At 41.2% G+C, this 18076-nt stretch overlaps 2 protein-coding genes across 5 annotated transcripts in view; both read right to left on the minus strand.

Moving 5' to 3' along the window:
* sept4b (septin 4b) overlaps positions 1-7666 on the minus strand; it is a 52449-nt gene extending 44783 nt beyond the window's left edge. Inside the window, exons 1-2 of one of the 2 annotated variants that reach the window (XM_036150301.1) lie at positions 7348-7666; positions 713-720 (exon numbers count right to left, since the gene is read on the minus strand). In XM_036150301.1, the coding sequence (XP_036006194.1) occupies positions 713-720; positions 7348-7402 (63 nt within the window). In that variant the 5' untranslated portion in view covers positions 7403-7666. The remainder of the gene's footprint in view (positions 1-712; positions 721-7347) is intronic. The other variant, XM_036150304.1, reaches the window with a different exon arrangement.
* A 2462-nt stretch (positions 7667-10128) lies between these two features.
* Positions 10129-18076, minus strand: part of limk1a (LIM domain kinase 1a) — a 64255-nt gene continuing 56307 nt past the window's right edge. For all 3 annotated transcript variants that reach the window (XM_036150307.1, XM_036150308.1, XM_036150309.1), the window contains 5 exons: positions 17991-18056; positions 17590-17758; positions 17417-17472; positions 15042-15199; positions 10129-13587 (listed from right to left, as the gene is read on the minus strand). In XM_036150307.1, coding sequence (XP_036006200.1) covers positions 13419-13587; positions 15042-15199; positions 17417-17472; positions 17590-17758; positions 17991-18056 — 618 coding nt within the window. In that variant the 3' untranslated portion in view covers positions 10129-13418. The remainder of the gene's footprint in view (positions 13588-15041; positions 15200-17416; positions 17473-17589; positions 17759-17990; positions 18057-18076) is intronic.

Raw genomic sequence — 18076 nt, forward strand, 5'->3', positions numbered from 1 at the left:
TGCCTTGGAAGAGGAACCAGAGTGTCGGCACACCCTCGCAGAGCCGCATCTCTCCGCCGAGCCGAGCTGTTTGGGATTAAAACTAATAAAATAAACAATTCCCCTTTAATCCCCCTCAACTGGGTCAAACAGTCAACTGGAAGGCCCCGGCATGCGGGCAGAGGCGTTGGAAAGAGTGGTTAGGTGAAGCGAGGAGGGTGCCTTCAGGCGACCCAAAAATAAATAACCAGACTTGATCGTCTTTAAACTGATACACTGCCTGAGCTGGTCGGGCAGCCAGAACCACTCTAAGGAAACTGGAAACAATCATAGCATAATAAAGATCAACAAAACCAAACACACATTCCCACCTGACAAGAGAAGGAACAAGAAAATCTGGGCTTTGTCGACACACCTTTTTTTGTCTCTATTGTTTTTTTTCCTTTCATACAGATATTTCCGGCATCTCAAGTCAATCCCTGCAGCAAATGCAAGCTGCTCACAGCAGGAATGACAGCTTTTCAGCTGCTGTAACCGTTCGCATGATTTAAGAGTTATGCACTAAACCGCACAAACTCAGCTGAACAGCAATAGCCATCAGGGATAAAATGCCCTGACACAAACAAACCACAAATTGTCCTCATTTCACTGAGATAATGGAGGCCACCTCTCCCGTAACAAATGGCCTATTTAGTCCTGAGCGGCGGAACCGAACAAAATTCTGGTTTCTTACCTCATCGTCTGGTCCGGGGAGGAGGATGGATCGGGGCAAGAGATGATTACCGAATCCAACAGCGGCCAGGCACATGCAGGGGGAACAGAAACTCACCGTTAATACTTTGGTAAGAAATCACGAAGGAATCACTCAGTTTTTATCTAAAGAAGATAATTTTCATTAAGAACAGATACAGAAATCCAGCGGCGTTTCAGAATGGCTGCAAACTTAGTGCTACCTAATCATCCAATCAACTATCGAGGCATATTCAAGAACGCACAATGTCCAGAAACGTTCACGTTGTGATACCACTGCCAAATATTACCCAGACAATGAATAATTATTTTTCCACACCCATCTATCTGGATGTAAACAAGACAGAGTTTGTGTTGTTGGTGACAAGATTGTTCAGCACCAAAAACCTTTTTTTTTTTTTTTTTTTTTTTTTTTAAAAAGTCTCCTTTAGAAACACGTCCCCCAAAAGAGCTTCAGGTACTTCCTTTAAGATGAAACAGTTTATAAATGATGGTCCCAAATTAAATCGGGTCCTTATATAGTCGTCTATGTTTCAACCAACCTTTTTATGAAGATGTTAGAAAATGTACGTTGACAACAGCACATACGGCTAGGCTAAATGTCAAGCTCCAATTAACTCGTCCCTGTGCGGATGGATCAGGACCATCTGAGGGTTGCTCCTTAGTGCTTTAACACAATATGATAACAAAGCATCATAACACCGACACTTTACACACATGTTGAAGCATTGCACTCTTTGGGCAACCATCCTTTGGATTTTCTTTTTCTTTTTGTTGATAAATCTCATCTTACTTGCAATGACTCATGATGCTTGCAATCTAGTGATTCTGTCTGCTCTTAAGCAGAACTAATCTCTTTACTCCTAGCTGTGGGAGACCTACTGGCAGAATGACAAATATTGATTCACTGATTTAAACATCCCTGCCTGTGAGCTCTCAGGACAAACCACTGAGACGCAGCTCAGATGGATATTTTTGTACATCGCCACGGCCCCTGCCGCCACCTCCGACTGCATCAGCAACAGCAGAATGTGTTCTAAGCTCCTCTTTAACCTCTTTTTTTCTCCCCGCATATCGTCAGCTTTTTATTTATGAATTGGACATTTAATGCGGACGCTCTTTAGAATATATGCCCAGAGCATACACGTGAGACCAATGTTAACAAAAAACAACAACAACAAAAAAAACAACGGATTAATCAAACATCAGCGACTAAGAACCCAATCATATCTGTAAATTTAGAACTGAAAAAAAAAGAAAAAGCAGTGAAGAGACACAGGAAATATGATGAGTGTTAAAGTACTGCACTGTGCAGTAATGGGCCACTCTCCTGAGCTGCTGGTTTTCCCTGGTGGTTCCTCTGCTGACCTACATGCTCCACTGATGGAGTCAACGCGGTCAGACGGCAGAAACATGGCAGGATCTCTCCACGGGGAGATGATGACCACTGTGTGGCCATGCCCAGCACTCACCACCCCGCTGTTTACTGACGACCTGTCCCTCTTGGGCACCGATGTCTGTAGCTGCCACTCCCCCCCTCGTCGGTGTCTTGTTGAAGTTTTCACACCCCTTGAAGTTTTTCCATATTTTCCACAAACAATCGTAAATTAATTTTACTGGGACTTCCTGTGAAACAAAGCAGCTCCCGCTTGTGAAGTAGAAGGATTCTTTTTGCCTTTTTTTTTTTTTTAAAAACAACAAAAAAATATTTTTTAAAGTGTCATGTGCATATGTATTTATTAGTGTTGCACCGATACCGATACCAGTATGGGACGGGGCCCCGATCCAGCGCTAAAATGGTGGTATCGGTATCGGCAAGTACCAACAAATAGGGCACCGATACCATTTTGATGTTTGTATGTCACTGGAACGCAGCCGACTAGTATTATACATGTTATATAAGTTCATGAAAGTTGCACTATTTTGGCCTTTGAGAGCCGAAAGTGTACTCAACTATTGTCACCCATTCCAGGTAGGCAATAAAAAGTTCTACTACCCTAAGTAGTATGCAGTTCTTCATATATACACAGATCAATTTCAAACAGATGGTATCGGCCAATATTGCACAGCCAGGTATCGGGTATCGGGGCCAAAAAATGGCATTGGCGCAATACTAGTATTTATCCATGCTGAGTCGAGAGTTTGCAGAACATTTTGCTCCAAATCTTTTAAGGGATGCCCCTTGCACATCCAGAAACTGTGATTTATGCCCATTCTTCTTCAAGCTCAGGCCAACTGGATGGAGAGCATGGAGGACAGAACTTTTCAAGTCTTATCCCAGATTCAGAATAAGATGTAGATCCAGACTTTGACTGGGTGGGGATAGATGAATATAATCTCCATGACCCCATGCGGGGGTGGGGGTGGTCCTCAGCTCCCATCAAGTCATTTGGAGCCTCTAACAGATTTACTTCCTGCATTCTGCTCCAATCATCATCCAGTCAAGTCAGGCCGTTTCCTTGTCACCGCTCAAGAAGAGCACTCCCACATCATGACACCCCCTCCACCATGTTCCCCAGGGGGGATGTATTTTCAGGGAGATGAGCAGTGATACGTTTTCTTCCACACAACGCATTTGGCAGACTTAGGATATTGTTTTTCCAACCTAACTTTGTTTTCACTCCTCAACTTTCTACCTGACCTGCCGGCCGTGCTCCTCGTTCTTCATGATGCGGTTTGTCCTCTAATGTTCTCAAACAGAACAGCTGGACTTACACTGAGACAAAGTTACGCACCAGTAGACTTTATTATTGAGGTGACTTCTGAAGCCAAATAGATGCACTGGGTTTTATTTGACGTTATCGGAGTAAAGGGGGTTGAGCACATAAGCATGCCACACTTTTTCAGTAGGGTCCAAGTTCAAAGAGCAAAAACACCTTTTGATTAAATTTGGATTTTATGTTTATCACTTCCCCCAGTTTTAAACTCACCGACTTATCAGAGAGCAACTGAAGTATCAGCGAAAAAACATCTAAACCTCTCCACGAGGGGAGCGGGTGTAATCTAGCAGCGTAGGCATGGAAAAGCTAACATTTGAACTCCTCACTGTGCTGCGAGGAACCGAGGCAGCTCATTTCACCGAGCTGCTAAAAAGGTGAACACTTGGCCATGTTCATCCAACTTCTGTGAGAAAGACTTTAAAAAGAGATCGAGTTCAATAAATGCAGCAGTAAAAAAAAGTGCAATAATTTAACATTTTAGTAAAAGGAAAAAAGTATGACGGTTGGAAAAAATTAAGGGATCAATCCAAACTTTCCCATCGGAGAAAATGAGTAAAAAAAATAAATAAATTAATGTTCTTCTGCAACAGTCTGCCTGGAAACAAACCACCATCCACTTAATCCAGACATAAATCTGGACAAGGATGGACAGTTCAGGCTAGCCCAGGTTATGGTATGCAAGGTCGGATTTTTTTAATGACCGATTCACATTTCAGGTGCAGATAACTACCGCCTGCATGTTAAAGCTAAACATTTAAGTTTTTGATCATTCTGCCACCACTTTTAAAAACTACTCACTCTTCTGCTGCCATTAATGATCCAGTCACACAAAAATGGAACCGCAGAAACTACTTTTAAGAAAAATAGCTTCATCATCCTAAGCCAAAAGCACGGTCTGTTATCTTCACCTCCATGACCCCACCGCCCTCCCGCAGGACATCCGCGGCCGTTAAAAATTATTTATGTATGCAAGGTAGAAGGTTTGGGCCCCCGAAAGGTTGAAACCCGGCAGGTCGTAAAAATAATTCAGCTTGTGTTTTAGCATGACTGACGCCTTAGATTGGGCCCAAGCCGACAGGCTCAAAGTCGAGTCTGCTGTCACCATTAGGAAGCTGACAACTATTTCTTATCTTACGCCATTCACGTTTTAATTGCATTTTTTCCTTTTTGTGACGTTCTATGTAAAAGAAACCAAACAGCATGTAAAATATTTAAAAAGAAGGTAAATATTTGAAAAGTTGTCATATGCCGTTTACACTAATGTTGCGTTTGCTGAAGATGACAAAAGTCACAATAAATGAACGACAACGAACAAATGCGGAATAGTATCTTACAAAAGTTAGTACAATCCTCACATTTTTGTAAATTTGTCACAATATCTTGGATGACTTGATTGAATAGACTGTGTTAAGTGCCTTAAGATGATGTGTGTTGAAAATGTGTTGATTTGATCTTCTCGTTGGACAACACTTAAGATATGACACTTTAGCTACGTTTACATTGGAGGTCTTAAAGCTCAATTTCGATTTTTTTTTTTGCTTACATTGGATTTTTTCTAATGGGTGACCGTCCATACGCCACCGCCATCATTCTGCTGTCTTAACGGTTCAAGACCGCAAAGCGACACGCAAACACAGATAACAGAAGGAGATGTCACACAGCAGCACGCTGGTTACAGAAGTAATGGTGAATGTAATTGTGTCTAAGAAGTATTCAATAAAGCTTCAATTAAAACAAAACGTTGAAAAAAAAAAAACCCGCAGATACCGGCTGGGGTCTCTCCTTGTTAGTAAAAAGCTGTTGAGCAATGCAAGACAAGGTAAGGTAACAACGGTCTTTTGTGGAGCGCTAACGGCTGCTACTGTGTAGCGAGATCCAGGACAGTGACGTAAAAGACGGATAACATGCGACACGACCATTCAGACTGCGGACGCTTTGAAGAAATCCAACACGTGTCCGAATTACTAGAACATATGGAAGTTGCACCAACCGGATTTGTTTGTTTTTTTCCCCCCCGCCTGGGTGAAAAGATCGGAATTGGGTCGTTCACACTGCCGTGACAAAGACGGATATAAAACAAATATCGGATTTGGGTCGCATTCCCCTGCAATGTGAACGTAATACAATGTATAGCAGTCAGTACTGCTTGGACGACACTGTAAATGTGCTTTCCCCTCAAAATTATTCAACACACACCCATAAATGTCTAAACCCCTGGCAACAAAACGTGAGTACAACCCTTAAGGCCCATTCATACCCCACGTAAAAGACGGATACGGATACGTGTGGAGTGTTTCATACGTTCTAACCGTCGATTCCGTACGTATTTTGACACGAAAATTGGGAGCTTACGATTACGGACGAAACGGATCAATACCGAGCAATACTACTGGAAAAAATGGGGGCGCTATTAAGTTTGTAGTACAAAATGTCAACAAAATCACGAAGAAGGTTATAATTCTGGGCTCTAAACAATGGCGGGATTCGAGGAACGACTTGCGGAGCTTGTCCGCAACAACCCACACATATATGATGTGTCGTGTGTCCGGGACACAGGGACAAACAAAAAGTTTACTTACGGAGCAAATACAACAAAATCACGTCTTGGACCGTCGCCGTGTTTGACAAATTATTGGCACCCAGCACTGCCACCTAGAGGAAATATTGGTTATTGCGCACCTCAACGGACGGAGGTATGAAGGAGTCAACGGATAGAACGTACGGACAGAAATACGGACGTGTAGGCCAAACGTAGGGTATGAATGGGCCTTCAGGTGAAAATGTTCAGATTGCGCCCCCAAGTGTCAATATTTTGGCCATTATTTTCCATCACTAAGCCTCTTGGGCATGGAGTTCCCTATAGCCTCACAGGTTGCTGCTGGAAACCTCTTCCACTCCTCCATGATGACGTCAGAGACCTTGCTATCCTCCACCCTCTGTTTGAGGATGCCCCCCCAGATCCTATGTAGGGTTTAGGCCCGTCTCTCAGTGTCTGTTTAGCGAGGCACTGGTCGTCTTATCAAAGGCGTGTTTGGGATCGGTATCGTGTTGGAATATTGTCCTGCGGCCCAGTCCCTGAAAAAAGGGACCAGTAATGTCACAGGACATTACTGGTTCCCTCAATGAGCTTTAGCTCCCCTCAGCCAGCACCCCCCCACCACCATCCCCACAGGCAAGACACACTTGTTTTTATCCTCCTTTGTACTGGTTGCCACCATCTGACCCAAATAAGTTGATCTTGGGCTCCTCAGACCACAGGACTGTTCCAGTCCAATAAACCTTGTCCCGTTTGTCTCCAGCAAAAAAAATGTTAGCAGGTTTCCCTGTGCCTCATTTTTTTTTTTTTAAGGAGAGGCATTCCTTCTGAGAGGACAGCCGTGCTGAGCAATTTGATGCAGCCTATGATCTACAGCACTGACAGGCTGACCCCCCATCCCTGCAGCAAGACTTGCAGCGCTCAAACATCAGACCTCTATCTGTGCAGAAAAAAAAAAAAAAAAGAGTCCAGAAATGGTTCAGTGAGTTGACTCGTTGGGACCACTTACACGCAGAACTGCCGTGTCCAGCTCCAGCCATTTAATTTTATTTATTTATTTATTTAAAGGATTTTCATCTAATGGGACCAAGGGCGCCCGCTGTGGTGTCAGCACACATTTTACAAATAAATAAATAAACAAATAAGCGTCTAATCTTGTGCTTTAAGTCCGGATAAAAAACGCTGACACGCAGCCAAAGCAGCCGTCACCAACCAGCAGCAGGACTCTCGGTTCGCCGTGCGTCTTTTATTTAGACGATACAATTACACAACTTATTCTAAGGAGGACGCCGCTGTTGGTCAAACGTCGACGGCGGTGACACAATAACCCGCCTCGGTCGTTCGGTAGATGAAGACACTCACCCTGGTTGTTGAACATCGTGGACCGAAAACGGTTGTTGCTGCACAAATTGTCCATCTCAAAGTTTCCGTCAGCGCCGCCGACCCGTCTCCGGTAACTCTTCACCAAGCGTGTGAACGCGGAGAGACGCCAGAGGCCAGTGTGCGTGTGCGCTGTCGCGGACGGAGCTGTGCCTCCCGGTGGTCGGTCCTGTCACGGGTCGGTGTTCGTGGTGGAGGAGCAGCAGCTGCGGGACGGACGACTGCTCACACGCTCCTCGACGCCGAGGTTCAAACTGATGATGATGAGCAGCCTGCTTGCCTGTTGCTGCCCGCTGGACCCGTGACGTCATGACGCACCGGCCTCTCTGCAGCTACTGCGTCGAAATGAAAACAATCGCACGTGGACGCGATTGGGAGGACGATCACGTGCACAGAGAGCTCTGGGAGAGACTGCACTACTTCAGAACCTCGTTTATGAATTATAGACGAAGGAATAATGTAAAGTGTAACCCTGTATGGCAGGCCGTTGTAACATATAAACAAAGCATTCTTGTCTAAGCACACTTTTTTTATTTACTTTTTACTTTTCTCACAAACATTACCAAAATTGCATTAAGAAAATGCACAAGGAAGACCACAACCTATCCATTTTCAACATTCATTGACTGGTTCTCTTGTCCAGCAGGGATTAAATGTGCCAGTGTGATAATTAATCAATAAATAATACATACAAAATACATTACATACATAAATAAACGTGCCTATATGTAGTTTGACTATTTATTTGATTTGTAAAACACATTTAAATGTTGAAATCGTCCATTTACAATTTAATTCACGTTAATATTTAAGCATATTTATTTAAAAATGTGTTAAATTATTAATGGTTCTGTGCTTAATATTTTACAGGCAAGTATATTGCTCTGCAATTAAGCTGCTGTACAGATAAACCAATCAAACAATGTATTCTACCTGATGAGTCATAGTCACTGTTTAAACTACGTGCATCATGGTGAATTGTTGCACAGTTGATTTGGAATAACCAAATAAAAAAACTCATGTCTTTACGAGACATTAACATAAAATGTATTTAGGTTTGAATAACATGTTTACACGTGTATTTTAATTATGGGATTTTTTTTTTATAAATCACTCGCATCTTTATATAGATATTGATCCATTATTTAGTAGGCTAATTAGATTATTTAATTTACTTCTCAGTTACACTTTTATCTGAAATACCACACATATCATTATGACTACAGCTTATTAATAAAATACTTTTAAGCATTTATTAGTTGGGTTTTAGCTCTAGCAGCTATCTGTAAATTGTACCTTTCTATGGATCCATCCACAGTTCATGCTTTTTGCCCATTAACCATGACCCTACAAAAAATGGATTTAGGGATGTTTCTCCATCCATGATTGATATTTCAAATATCTCAAAACCCATTCTTCCTAAGACAGTTCTGGAATTATTCTTCAATTTATTTGTAGCGGCCTCCAAGCTTTGATATCCACAACAAGTCTTTCTATTCCTGATTAATATAAATTAGCATCTTGCCAAAGAGAAATTTATATTCCTGATATCCAGTATGTAGTAACTTAAGCAATCATAAATTTGAATGAAACAATTTTATACCAAAATGCCACTCAATCAAATGCTGATGTTTGCAATTACACGTGGTTGTGCTTATATTGTGCTGACAATCCACAGGTTATAGAATACAATGATCATTTGTTGTCACATAGTGGAGAAATTCAGGCGTACCAGCAGCAAAAAGCTAATTTACAGCTAAGAAAATAATACTGTGCAGTTATTTTAACTAGTATACTCAATAAATTAAAGAAGTGTGCAGCTGAGGAGGGTGGTTTTAAGTAATGTGCAAAACATATGTGTATATTTATCAATGAAAAACTCCAAGAGTATTTATAAGAATAAAAAAACTGTAAAAAAAATAGCAGGGATGAAAGCAATGTATTGAGTTTGTTGGGTTATACAATCTAACAGATGCTGAGAGGGTGTTAAATAGTTCAAAATACAACTTTTGTCATGTGAAATTCCTCCTTTATGCAAAATATTAATTCTAGATGAGAAGAGTGTCGATATCTAGAGCCGGAAATTGAACTGTTAGGTTGTCCTCTGACACATGCAGGAAACTGGCTCTTGAGGATGGAGCTGAATATCCCCCTCATAAATGATGAGTGCTTCTGCAGAAAAATAACAGCAGAGACTGACACCTGCTGGTCAGTCTCAAAACGGTCCACCATCACTTTGTATGTCCAGCCATCAGCTGTTTATCGGTCTGGAAGTCCCACAAGATCTTAGCCTCGTTGTTCTCCAGCGCCAACAGTGGTGTCACCCACTGAGGAACCTCTAGCCCATATTTGACAAAGATATTCCAATACATTATTCCTGCTACTTTTTGGCATTTTACCTTTTACCTGCCAATGTATTGCAAACATTATGACATGCTGGATTGCCTTTAGTGATGAGCTCCAAAACTTTTGAGGCTGAAAGGCCTTTTTGCCATCTCCATAATCTTTAGCTCCCTCCATCAGACTCGAGTCAGGGCTCTGGCTCTGCTACTCCAACATTTTACTTCCAGTAAGAAGAGACGTGTTGGTAACATTAAATCGACTTTTAAACCTAAATCTGCAAGGCGTATGAATAACTTTGGGACTGAACTGAACATTTTGTAGACTTATATACTTGTACATGAATTTGGTCAGAAATAAGCACATAGATCTCAGAAATGTACTTTTTTATTTTATTGAGAAAGAATGAAAATGTCAAACATCTGGATTTAAGAAGCGTCATTTTTATTTTCAGCTGTGACCAAAAAGAAAGAGAAAAAAAACCCCACAGTAACCTCCTCAGGGTCCAAATGTTCAGGATTAAAGTGCAGAATCTTTTTCACAGCTTGTGTAAAAAAAAAAAAAAACTTAAATAAGACAAAAATAAAAAGGAATATTAAAATATCAAACCCGACAATGGAGATCTGGAAAACATAAATACGAGAGACAGAACAAGATGACAATCTTACACAACGTGGTATCGACTTCGATGTTTAGTTCACTTGAATCAGGCTTGCACTTACGATGCATTAAAACAAAAAATAAAAAACAAACAGCTAAACAGGAAATCAGTTCATGTTTTCGGGTCGTTGGCAAGGCTAGCTTACAACAAAGGCACAGCATTGTTCAGAGGTAACGATCCTTTGCGAAGAAGTGCTGCGGCGACACTCTCAACACATCCTCACTGACATCGAACATGCTCAACATGGCTCAGACGGGGAACCGGCGAAGGAAACACGGGACGCCACTCTCGCTCGCATGCCAACAAAGTTGTGTGTGAAGAGGAGGACGGGGGCTTTTGTTCACGTGCTCCCACCCTCGTCTCACCGTTACAGGTGGGTACTGATTAAGATCTGAGCAAAAGCTCCAGAAAGAATGACGGCCCTGAGCCCAAACAGTTGAAGGAAGAGGTGAATTTTAAGGTCTCAGCTACCAGAAAGAGTGATTGCAGCCTCTGTAGGCATCACAAGCAGCCAGCAACAGCACAGAACACCACTCACAAAGGACCAGTCTGTAGGCAGCAGGCAGAACTGGGTCATCACAACCTCACAGTAGCAAAAAAAAAAAAAAAAACAGGAACATCTCATCTCTCGGATGCCACTTAGCTAGCCTTTTCCACGCCTCAGACTATATTGCATGGCGTACGTGATTTTAATTCAATTTGAGCTGCATCTGAATAACTAAAAGACGTCCGGTTTGCTACTGAGAGGCTGAACTTCCCACATCCCTTTTTTTTTTTTTTTTTTGTTTCCAAACGTTTAAAAACAAAGGCTCTATCAGTGGCTTGCATTCATATATCAACCTGAACTGACATTATTCATTTTCCTTATCACAAGTAGCCCAAGAGAGAAAAAAAAAAAAAATTAAGAAAACATGGCCTAGAGCGGCCATTTAGTGCAAACAAAAGTACTCAAAGGTGTACAAGAGCTTCAGTGGGTAGATATAGAAAAACAGATTGTTATTTTTTTTTTTACTCTCATTTTCTACTCAGCCCTGCGTTTCTTGTTTGACTCTTTTTTTTTATTCCAAGTTTTTTTTTAATCTATATATATATAAAAAAAAAAAGAAAGGTACAGAGACTAAAGTAGCTCGGAGCACAAGCAGAAAAGACCTGGCCACTACATCATGCAGCAAATTTAAAAGTTCGTAGCGTGAAGACAGAGACGGCATGTTAGAAGGTGCTGGAGAAATTTTTCTGAGGAGACAGACACACACACACACTCACACACACTCACACACACACAGAGCGATATTTACAGTACATCTAGCTTTTATATGTAAACAGACAGTTGGGGGTCGATCCTCAGGAGGAGAGACGGGAACATGGACAGAGAGCTGACCTGATTAGGCAGTACCTGGTGACATAACACCTCAACTACTGTACAGTACATCAGAAATGAGAGAATGCATTAATAAAGTTGTTGTTTTCTTTCCAGTATTGTGGAACAGAGATGATCAGAATATGTACGGTGCCTTCCAAAAATATTCACACCCCTTAAACCTTTTCATATTTCATCAAATTACAAACACAAACTTGAATGTGTTTGATTAGATTTTCTTTGGGAACGATGATGAGTTCCTAATTTGTTTTGAGGAAAACTAACACGGCACATCACCGGTTCACCTTCCAGCAGGAGAACCACCCTACATATACAGCCAGAGCTACATTTTATTTGTTACAATAAAAGTCCAGATCTAAATCGAACTAGGAATATACACAATAGGTCAATCAGCTGAAATCCTGACACAACGCATTTTAAGTTTGTGGTTGTAACGTGACAAAATGTAAAAGAGAAAAAACAAAGTTCAAAGTATAAATACCCCTCAAGGCACAGTAGCTTCAGTGTCTGCACAATTGCAATTAAATTAGATTTAATTGCATACTCTTTGAATAGTAAGTGAACAGCTTTCTCAGAATTGGCTCTCAAATTTTTACGTTTTTATCTGAGGACTGCAGGTGTTTATAGATGGTCTCAAAGCCTTTAACCTGACACAGGGGGACAACACAGACATTAAATAATAAAAAACAAAACAAAAAAAAAACTTTTTGCTGTGTCTTTTTAACTGCAGTAACCTTTCCATTCTCCTCTCAACCGGTCGGCCAATAAAAATATGGCGATGTCAAGGTACGTATATAAAATATGTCTGTACATTTACAATATTTAAAACATTTACAAAGTTGCCGGTTATGTACACATAATGTGTTTTGAGTGTCAATGTAAATGGGATACAAAGGGAACACATCAATCAAACTGCATACCCAAATTTAGGATGTGTACCTTCTTATAAACTCAGTGCTACAGAATAAACAGGAGAGCTGCTCAGCTCCAGGAAGTAGATTAGTGGTTCACGATGACTCAATGGATGTCAGAGGGCCACAACGAAGCAGTGTTTGACCTGGCAGCATTATTTACAGCCATGCACTCGTCAATTAGATAGTTAAAGCTCGAAAGGATTCGGATCACTTGCAGCGGCAGGTCTACAAACTGTCCCTCGGGGTTAACAGGAGGGCGTTGCCGAAAAGCAAACCAAACACAGCGATGCTCTCAGACACAAACTGCACAACGCGCTCTGCAGAGAACTCAAGTGATGCGGCTGAAGGCTTCCTGTTTTTTTTTTTTTTTTTTTTTTTTTGTGTGTTTATGTGAAATTACACACTAAAGTAAGCACGTTAAGTATTCTCAGGAGTGATCGCCTTTGCAAAATCTACATGATTGAAGCGCAATATGAAATTTGCTTCTGATTGCATATTACATACTATACTTTAGCTTCAGATGCAGCTGCGGTGAGAATGTGCGTGCGTATCACACACACACACATTGGTGGCTTTTCCGATTCATATTTTCCCCCTGAGTCTATTCGTTCGGCCTGAGCCGGCTAAAATCAGTGTCATTTGCGTCAGTCGTGGAGGATTATTAGGAAGTCCTCCACGGCGGCGGCGCTCTGGGCCACCCAGGGCGGGTGGGTCGCTGCCTCTCATCGACCCCACACCTTTCCACGCCTGTCGCGGCGCTCTACTCCGGCTGCTCGGGGTGAGTGTGCAGGCCGTTCTCGGGGAGCGGGACGCTGTGACGCTTCCAAAAGGCCGCTTGCAGCTGGTCCACTTCAGACATCAGAGGCAGGCCAATCTCCAAATGCATCTTTAGGTTCTCTAGCCACTCCTCCAGTTTGGAGAATGCAGGTCTGTGGAGGTCAAAAAAAAAAAAAATTGATTCGTCAAACAAGAACACTTCTCACCCCCAAAATTAAGTAAAACTTCTTAATTACAGTTTTATTCATCATTCCAGATAGGTTTAACCCAGCAGTAGAGGTAGTCAATTAAAGGCAAAATATGATATTCAAGAAACCAAAAAAAAAAACCTAAAGGTCTAAAAGCATAAAACATAAATAAATCCAAAGAATTTTCACTGTTTTTCAAAGCAGATGTACATTTAAAAACATAAACAGCAAGATTACAAGCTGATGCTACATTGCTATAAAAAGAAAACTGCTTTATTTAAAAAAAAGAGAATATATTGAATGGAGGTGCGACCAATTATTGGGCAGACATAGAAAGGAAGGAGTGAGCAAGCTCTCTTTATGCAGAAAAATGCAACAAGGTTTAGACGACGGATTTCTCCTGAGTTACCTGAAATAATCTCTGATCAAAACAGTTTGTGCTTCAGGATAATGAAACATTACAAACGTGGCCTTCAAGCCAAGTAACAATTGAAGGCTAACTGGACGACAAATGGCTCTAGCAGAGTCGGCAGCCAGACCGTTGAAGTAACTGTGGGTTTTGTTTGTGCACCAAATGGTTTCAGGTAACAGCTTGTGTTTGATCTGTCCTCTGTCAGTACGAAATGTCTGCAGGTGTCTCTTGGTCAATTTAATAAATTGTGTCAACTGTGATAATTAGACGCAGTTGTCATTTGTTTTTTCCTCTGAGTCTGATTGATAGGTTGTATAGCTTTTCTTTTCCCCTGCATAAAATCACAAGAATAACATTAACTTGAAATTACTTTTTAGAGCCAAATAACATTTTTTGTGTGTCAGAAAACTAGCTGTAGATTGAGTTGAAATGGTGTAACAGACATGTTTTTAAACTGTGTTTTAAAGGGCTACATTACTGTAGTGTAGAAACTAGAGATTTTCAGCTGCTTCCATTCACTACTGTTATGTTTTACATATGGGATATTCTGATGACATTTGCTGAGAGAACAGGTAGTGCCGTCACTGGTGTGCATCAGGGTAACAATGCTGGACTGATATGATGACAAATTACGCCGGCATTTCTGTTTTTTATGTCACAAGTTTCGTAATTAATAACTGCAATAAGTTATTGTCCTTTGTGGTGAATTGCAGGTGTGGATAAGTCTCTGACCTACTGCACTCAGCTACGTTTAACTTTGTCGTCCCCATTGGATAAATAACCACCTAATGTTAACTTTATGAACTCAAGCTCGAGTTGGACACTTTGCTGGTAACTTTTACATTTCTTTAATTCGATTTATACATACTTTTGTCCATTGAAATGTATATGACCATTAGGACCTTTTTGAAAGGGTCGTAAAATAGGAAGCAATGTTCTCTAATAAAACAAAAACTCAACTTTAATTATAATTTCAGTGCAAGTTTTTTTTGGGAAGATTTCTGACCTTTTGTCTGCATCGAGGTCACAGCACAGAACAGCAATAGGGAAGAAGGCTGCGGGGCAATTGGGGGGATAGTAGTGCTCCAGGAAGCCAGGAATGTTCAGCCCAAAGTCCATCGCCCTGGGGAGGTAATCTGGATCTGCGTTCACTCGGCCAATGATCTGCAGAGGGCAAAAAACGGGAAAAGAGGAATAAATGAGTGAGAAGATTTGAGCGTCTAAAGCTCTTCGACTGGAAACCAGTAAATCCTTCCAAACTGAAGCTGATTGCTCCCATCAGACCACAACCATCTACCGCCTGTGTGTCGGTACCTACATTAGGTCGGCTTTGCTCTTCTGCTCACTAATCCCCATCATAGCTGCTGGATAATGGTGTCCATCTGGAGAAGTCATAGTCTGCATCCTCTCACTGATTTAACTAAACCCTGAGCCCAAATTATGAGTATGAGGATTGTGTGTGTGTGTGTGTGTCCAGGCTCCAATCCAACAACTCAGCACGGCAGCTGGAAAAATATATTCCCCTTTAAGCGATGTTGAAATTTGGAAAGCGAAACTATTCCCTCATAAAATGAAATGGATATTGTATTTCATGAGTTTGAAATGTTGACAAGATCCATAAACGCAGTACAGACGTAGAAGAAGGAGAAAACGAAGAGTCAGATCTTCTGCTAAGGCTCACATTTGGCAAATTTCACTGTCGGACACCAACTAAAATGAGGGTAACCAAAGGCAGCGTGGTTGCCCTCAGTGTGCTGGTACCACCTCTAATTACTGCATCCAGGGAAAACCCTTCCTGTGCTAAAGGAAGGAATGGTTTGCAGTCATGGTGGACCACACTTTCTGGTAGGTTAGATGCTCTGAGGCAAAATAACTTTTTTTATTTTTAAAACGGAATGAAAAAGTGTGCCAAACACAACAAGACTCAGTCTGGGCTGCCAGGCAATGCACAGACTATTAAAACGCATCCATCACGTCTCCTTTTATCTGCAGGGCGTTGCTCTCGTCTGTTTTAAATCCGCAGTTTGAGACATTTTGGTAAATGCACCTTGAAAGGAGAGTTCATTGTAGGAAGGTCTCAAAACTGATCTTCAGTACGAGATTAGGTTCTTTTTTTAAATTGCCTCTTTGATTAAATGTCACTAAATCCTTAATTAACCATGTGCTGTTTTTTTGTGTGAAATTTTGCCTTTCGCCACTGCATTATGGCCCATCCAGCCTTTGTGGATCTAACAAATCTATGTTTTCTTATACAATCTAGGAGTTTTACATCCTTTAAAACCTTTACAGACAAAAAGAGACAGTATTGGCTGCTGCAGCGCCCTCTCTGTGTCACGTGACATGTGTTCGCCAAACAATTGTGTGTGTGAGAGACGGAGATCAGCGCAGCAGAGAGCAGCTGAAACACCAGTGCTTAAACTTTGTGCCCTTACAAGCAAATCTTTATGTTTACGAGGCACTTTTATTCCTGCATTGTTTGCATATGATGAACAGAAACTGCACTTAAATATGTTGTAAGACGAATTATCATCAAGTCAGATCAAAACAGGGCGTGACCATGCAGCCGCTGGCCTAGCACTTCAGCAAACTGCTCTGCGTCATCGTAAGCAGGAGCAGGACGGTTTATGAGAAAATGTTGATGTTTCTTTTATCTTTAAAAATGTAAAGTTGTCCTGTAGAAACTCGTTTTGTGCTAAAAATATCCGTCACTGTCAAGAAAAACAGATACTGCAGCGTCCAGAACGTCAGTGGTCAGTCAATACTGGCCTTTTGAATATGTGGGGGAAAAAAATTCTCTGCTTCCTGTTGTAATCGCTCATTGTTAATAGTTCCTTATCTTCAATATTTTTAAATGTTTAGTCGTGTAATGTTTTTACATTGTAAATATCAATGTCTGGGGTTTCATGCTTGCATTCCCTCAGGTCAACAATGTAAAGGGGATTTGTCCAATAATTATTATTACATGCATAGTTGCTTGCTGATCTTTTTTGGCTGACTTGTTTCTCCGTTTTTAAGTATTGTTCTTTTACCTTTTACTGCTCCATTATTTAAACCCTACTGATCACTGATTGTCAAGTTTATGGTGCTTTAAAGCATATACACTGAACTGATTTTAATGGAGTATTGGACTTTGTATCGGTAAATTACAGATAAAGCCTAAAAAAAATTCTGATCTACTAATACTTGTTGAAGCCAGAACAGTAGAGAGTTATATGGCCTGCAGCTAAATGAATACTGGATGTTTTCTCTGTAAAATACAGTGTTACTGATGGTTCACATGTAAAGCGTCTTTATCCCACAAATGCGGACTCTTGGGTTTATTACTGAAACAATAGCTTCTTGGAGCAATGCAGATATCATCCAGGCTAAACAGTCACTCACCTCGCAGAGCATGATCCCAAAGGAAAAGATGTCCACTCTCTCATCGTAGCTTTTCCCTAAACAGGGCATGACAAAGTTAGTATGTTAATTATTAGCATAAATTAAGAGGGAAAAGTCAGGATTAGTTAAATTACTTGTGCAAAGACAACAGTGTATGTTCCTTAATATCATACCATGAATCATCTCAGGAGCCATCCAGTAGGGGTTTCCCACCACCGTGTATCTCTTCCTGCGGTCAGGCTTCTTCAGACCCGTCAGTTTTCCCTGCGTCAGCTTGTTTTCACATTTATCGTCCACCATGAGCCGAGCCAGGCCGAAGTCGGCCACCACCACAGTGTTGTCCTAAACAAGCACAAGTCCCACAACGTGCTGTTAGTTATCAGTGTATAACGATTTCTTCTGTCAAGTTATGCAAGAAGAATGTTTATCCTTTAAACTACTTGTATTTTAAAGAAACATGTTTTATGTACATAAAACAGTTTAGCAAAAGATGAGTGCAAATATGTCAAAATACACCCTAAATGTAAAGGTGCCTAAAGCACAAACATATGTGAATGAAGCAAAAGTCCATTACCTCTCGGACTAGACAGTTGTGCGAGTTCAAGTCCCGGTGGATTATGTTCATTGAATGCAGATACGCCTGAGAGACAGACAGGTAAA

This window comes from Fundulus heteroclitus, chromosome 18 (genome assembly GCF_011125445.2).
Source record: "Fundulus heteroclitus isolate FHET01 chromosome 18, MU-UCD_Fhet_4.1, whole genome shotgun sequence".
Classification (NCBI taxonomy): domain Eukaryota; kingdom Metazoa; phylum Chordata; class Actinopteri; order Cyprinodontiformes; family Fundulidae; genus Fundulus; species Fundulus heteroclitus.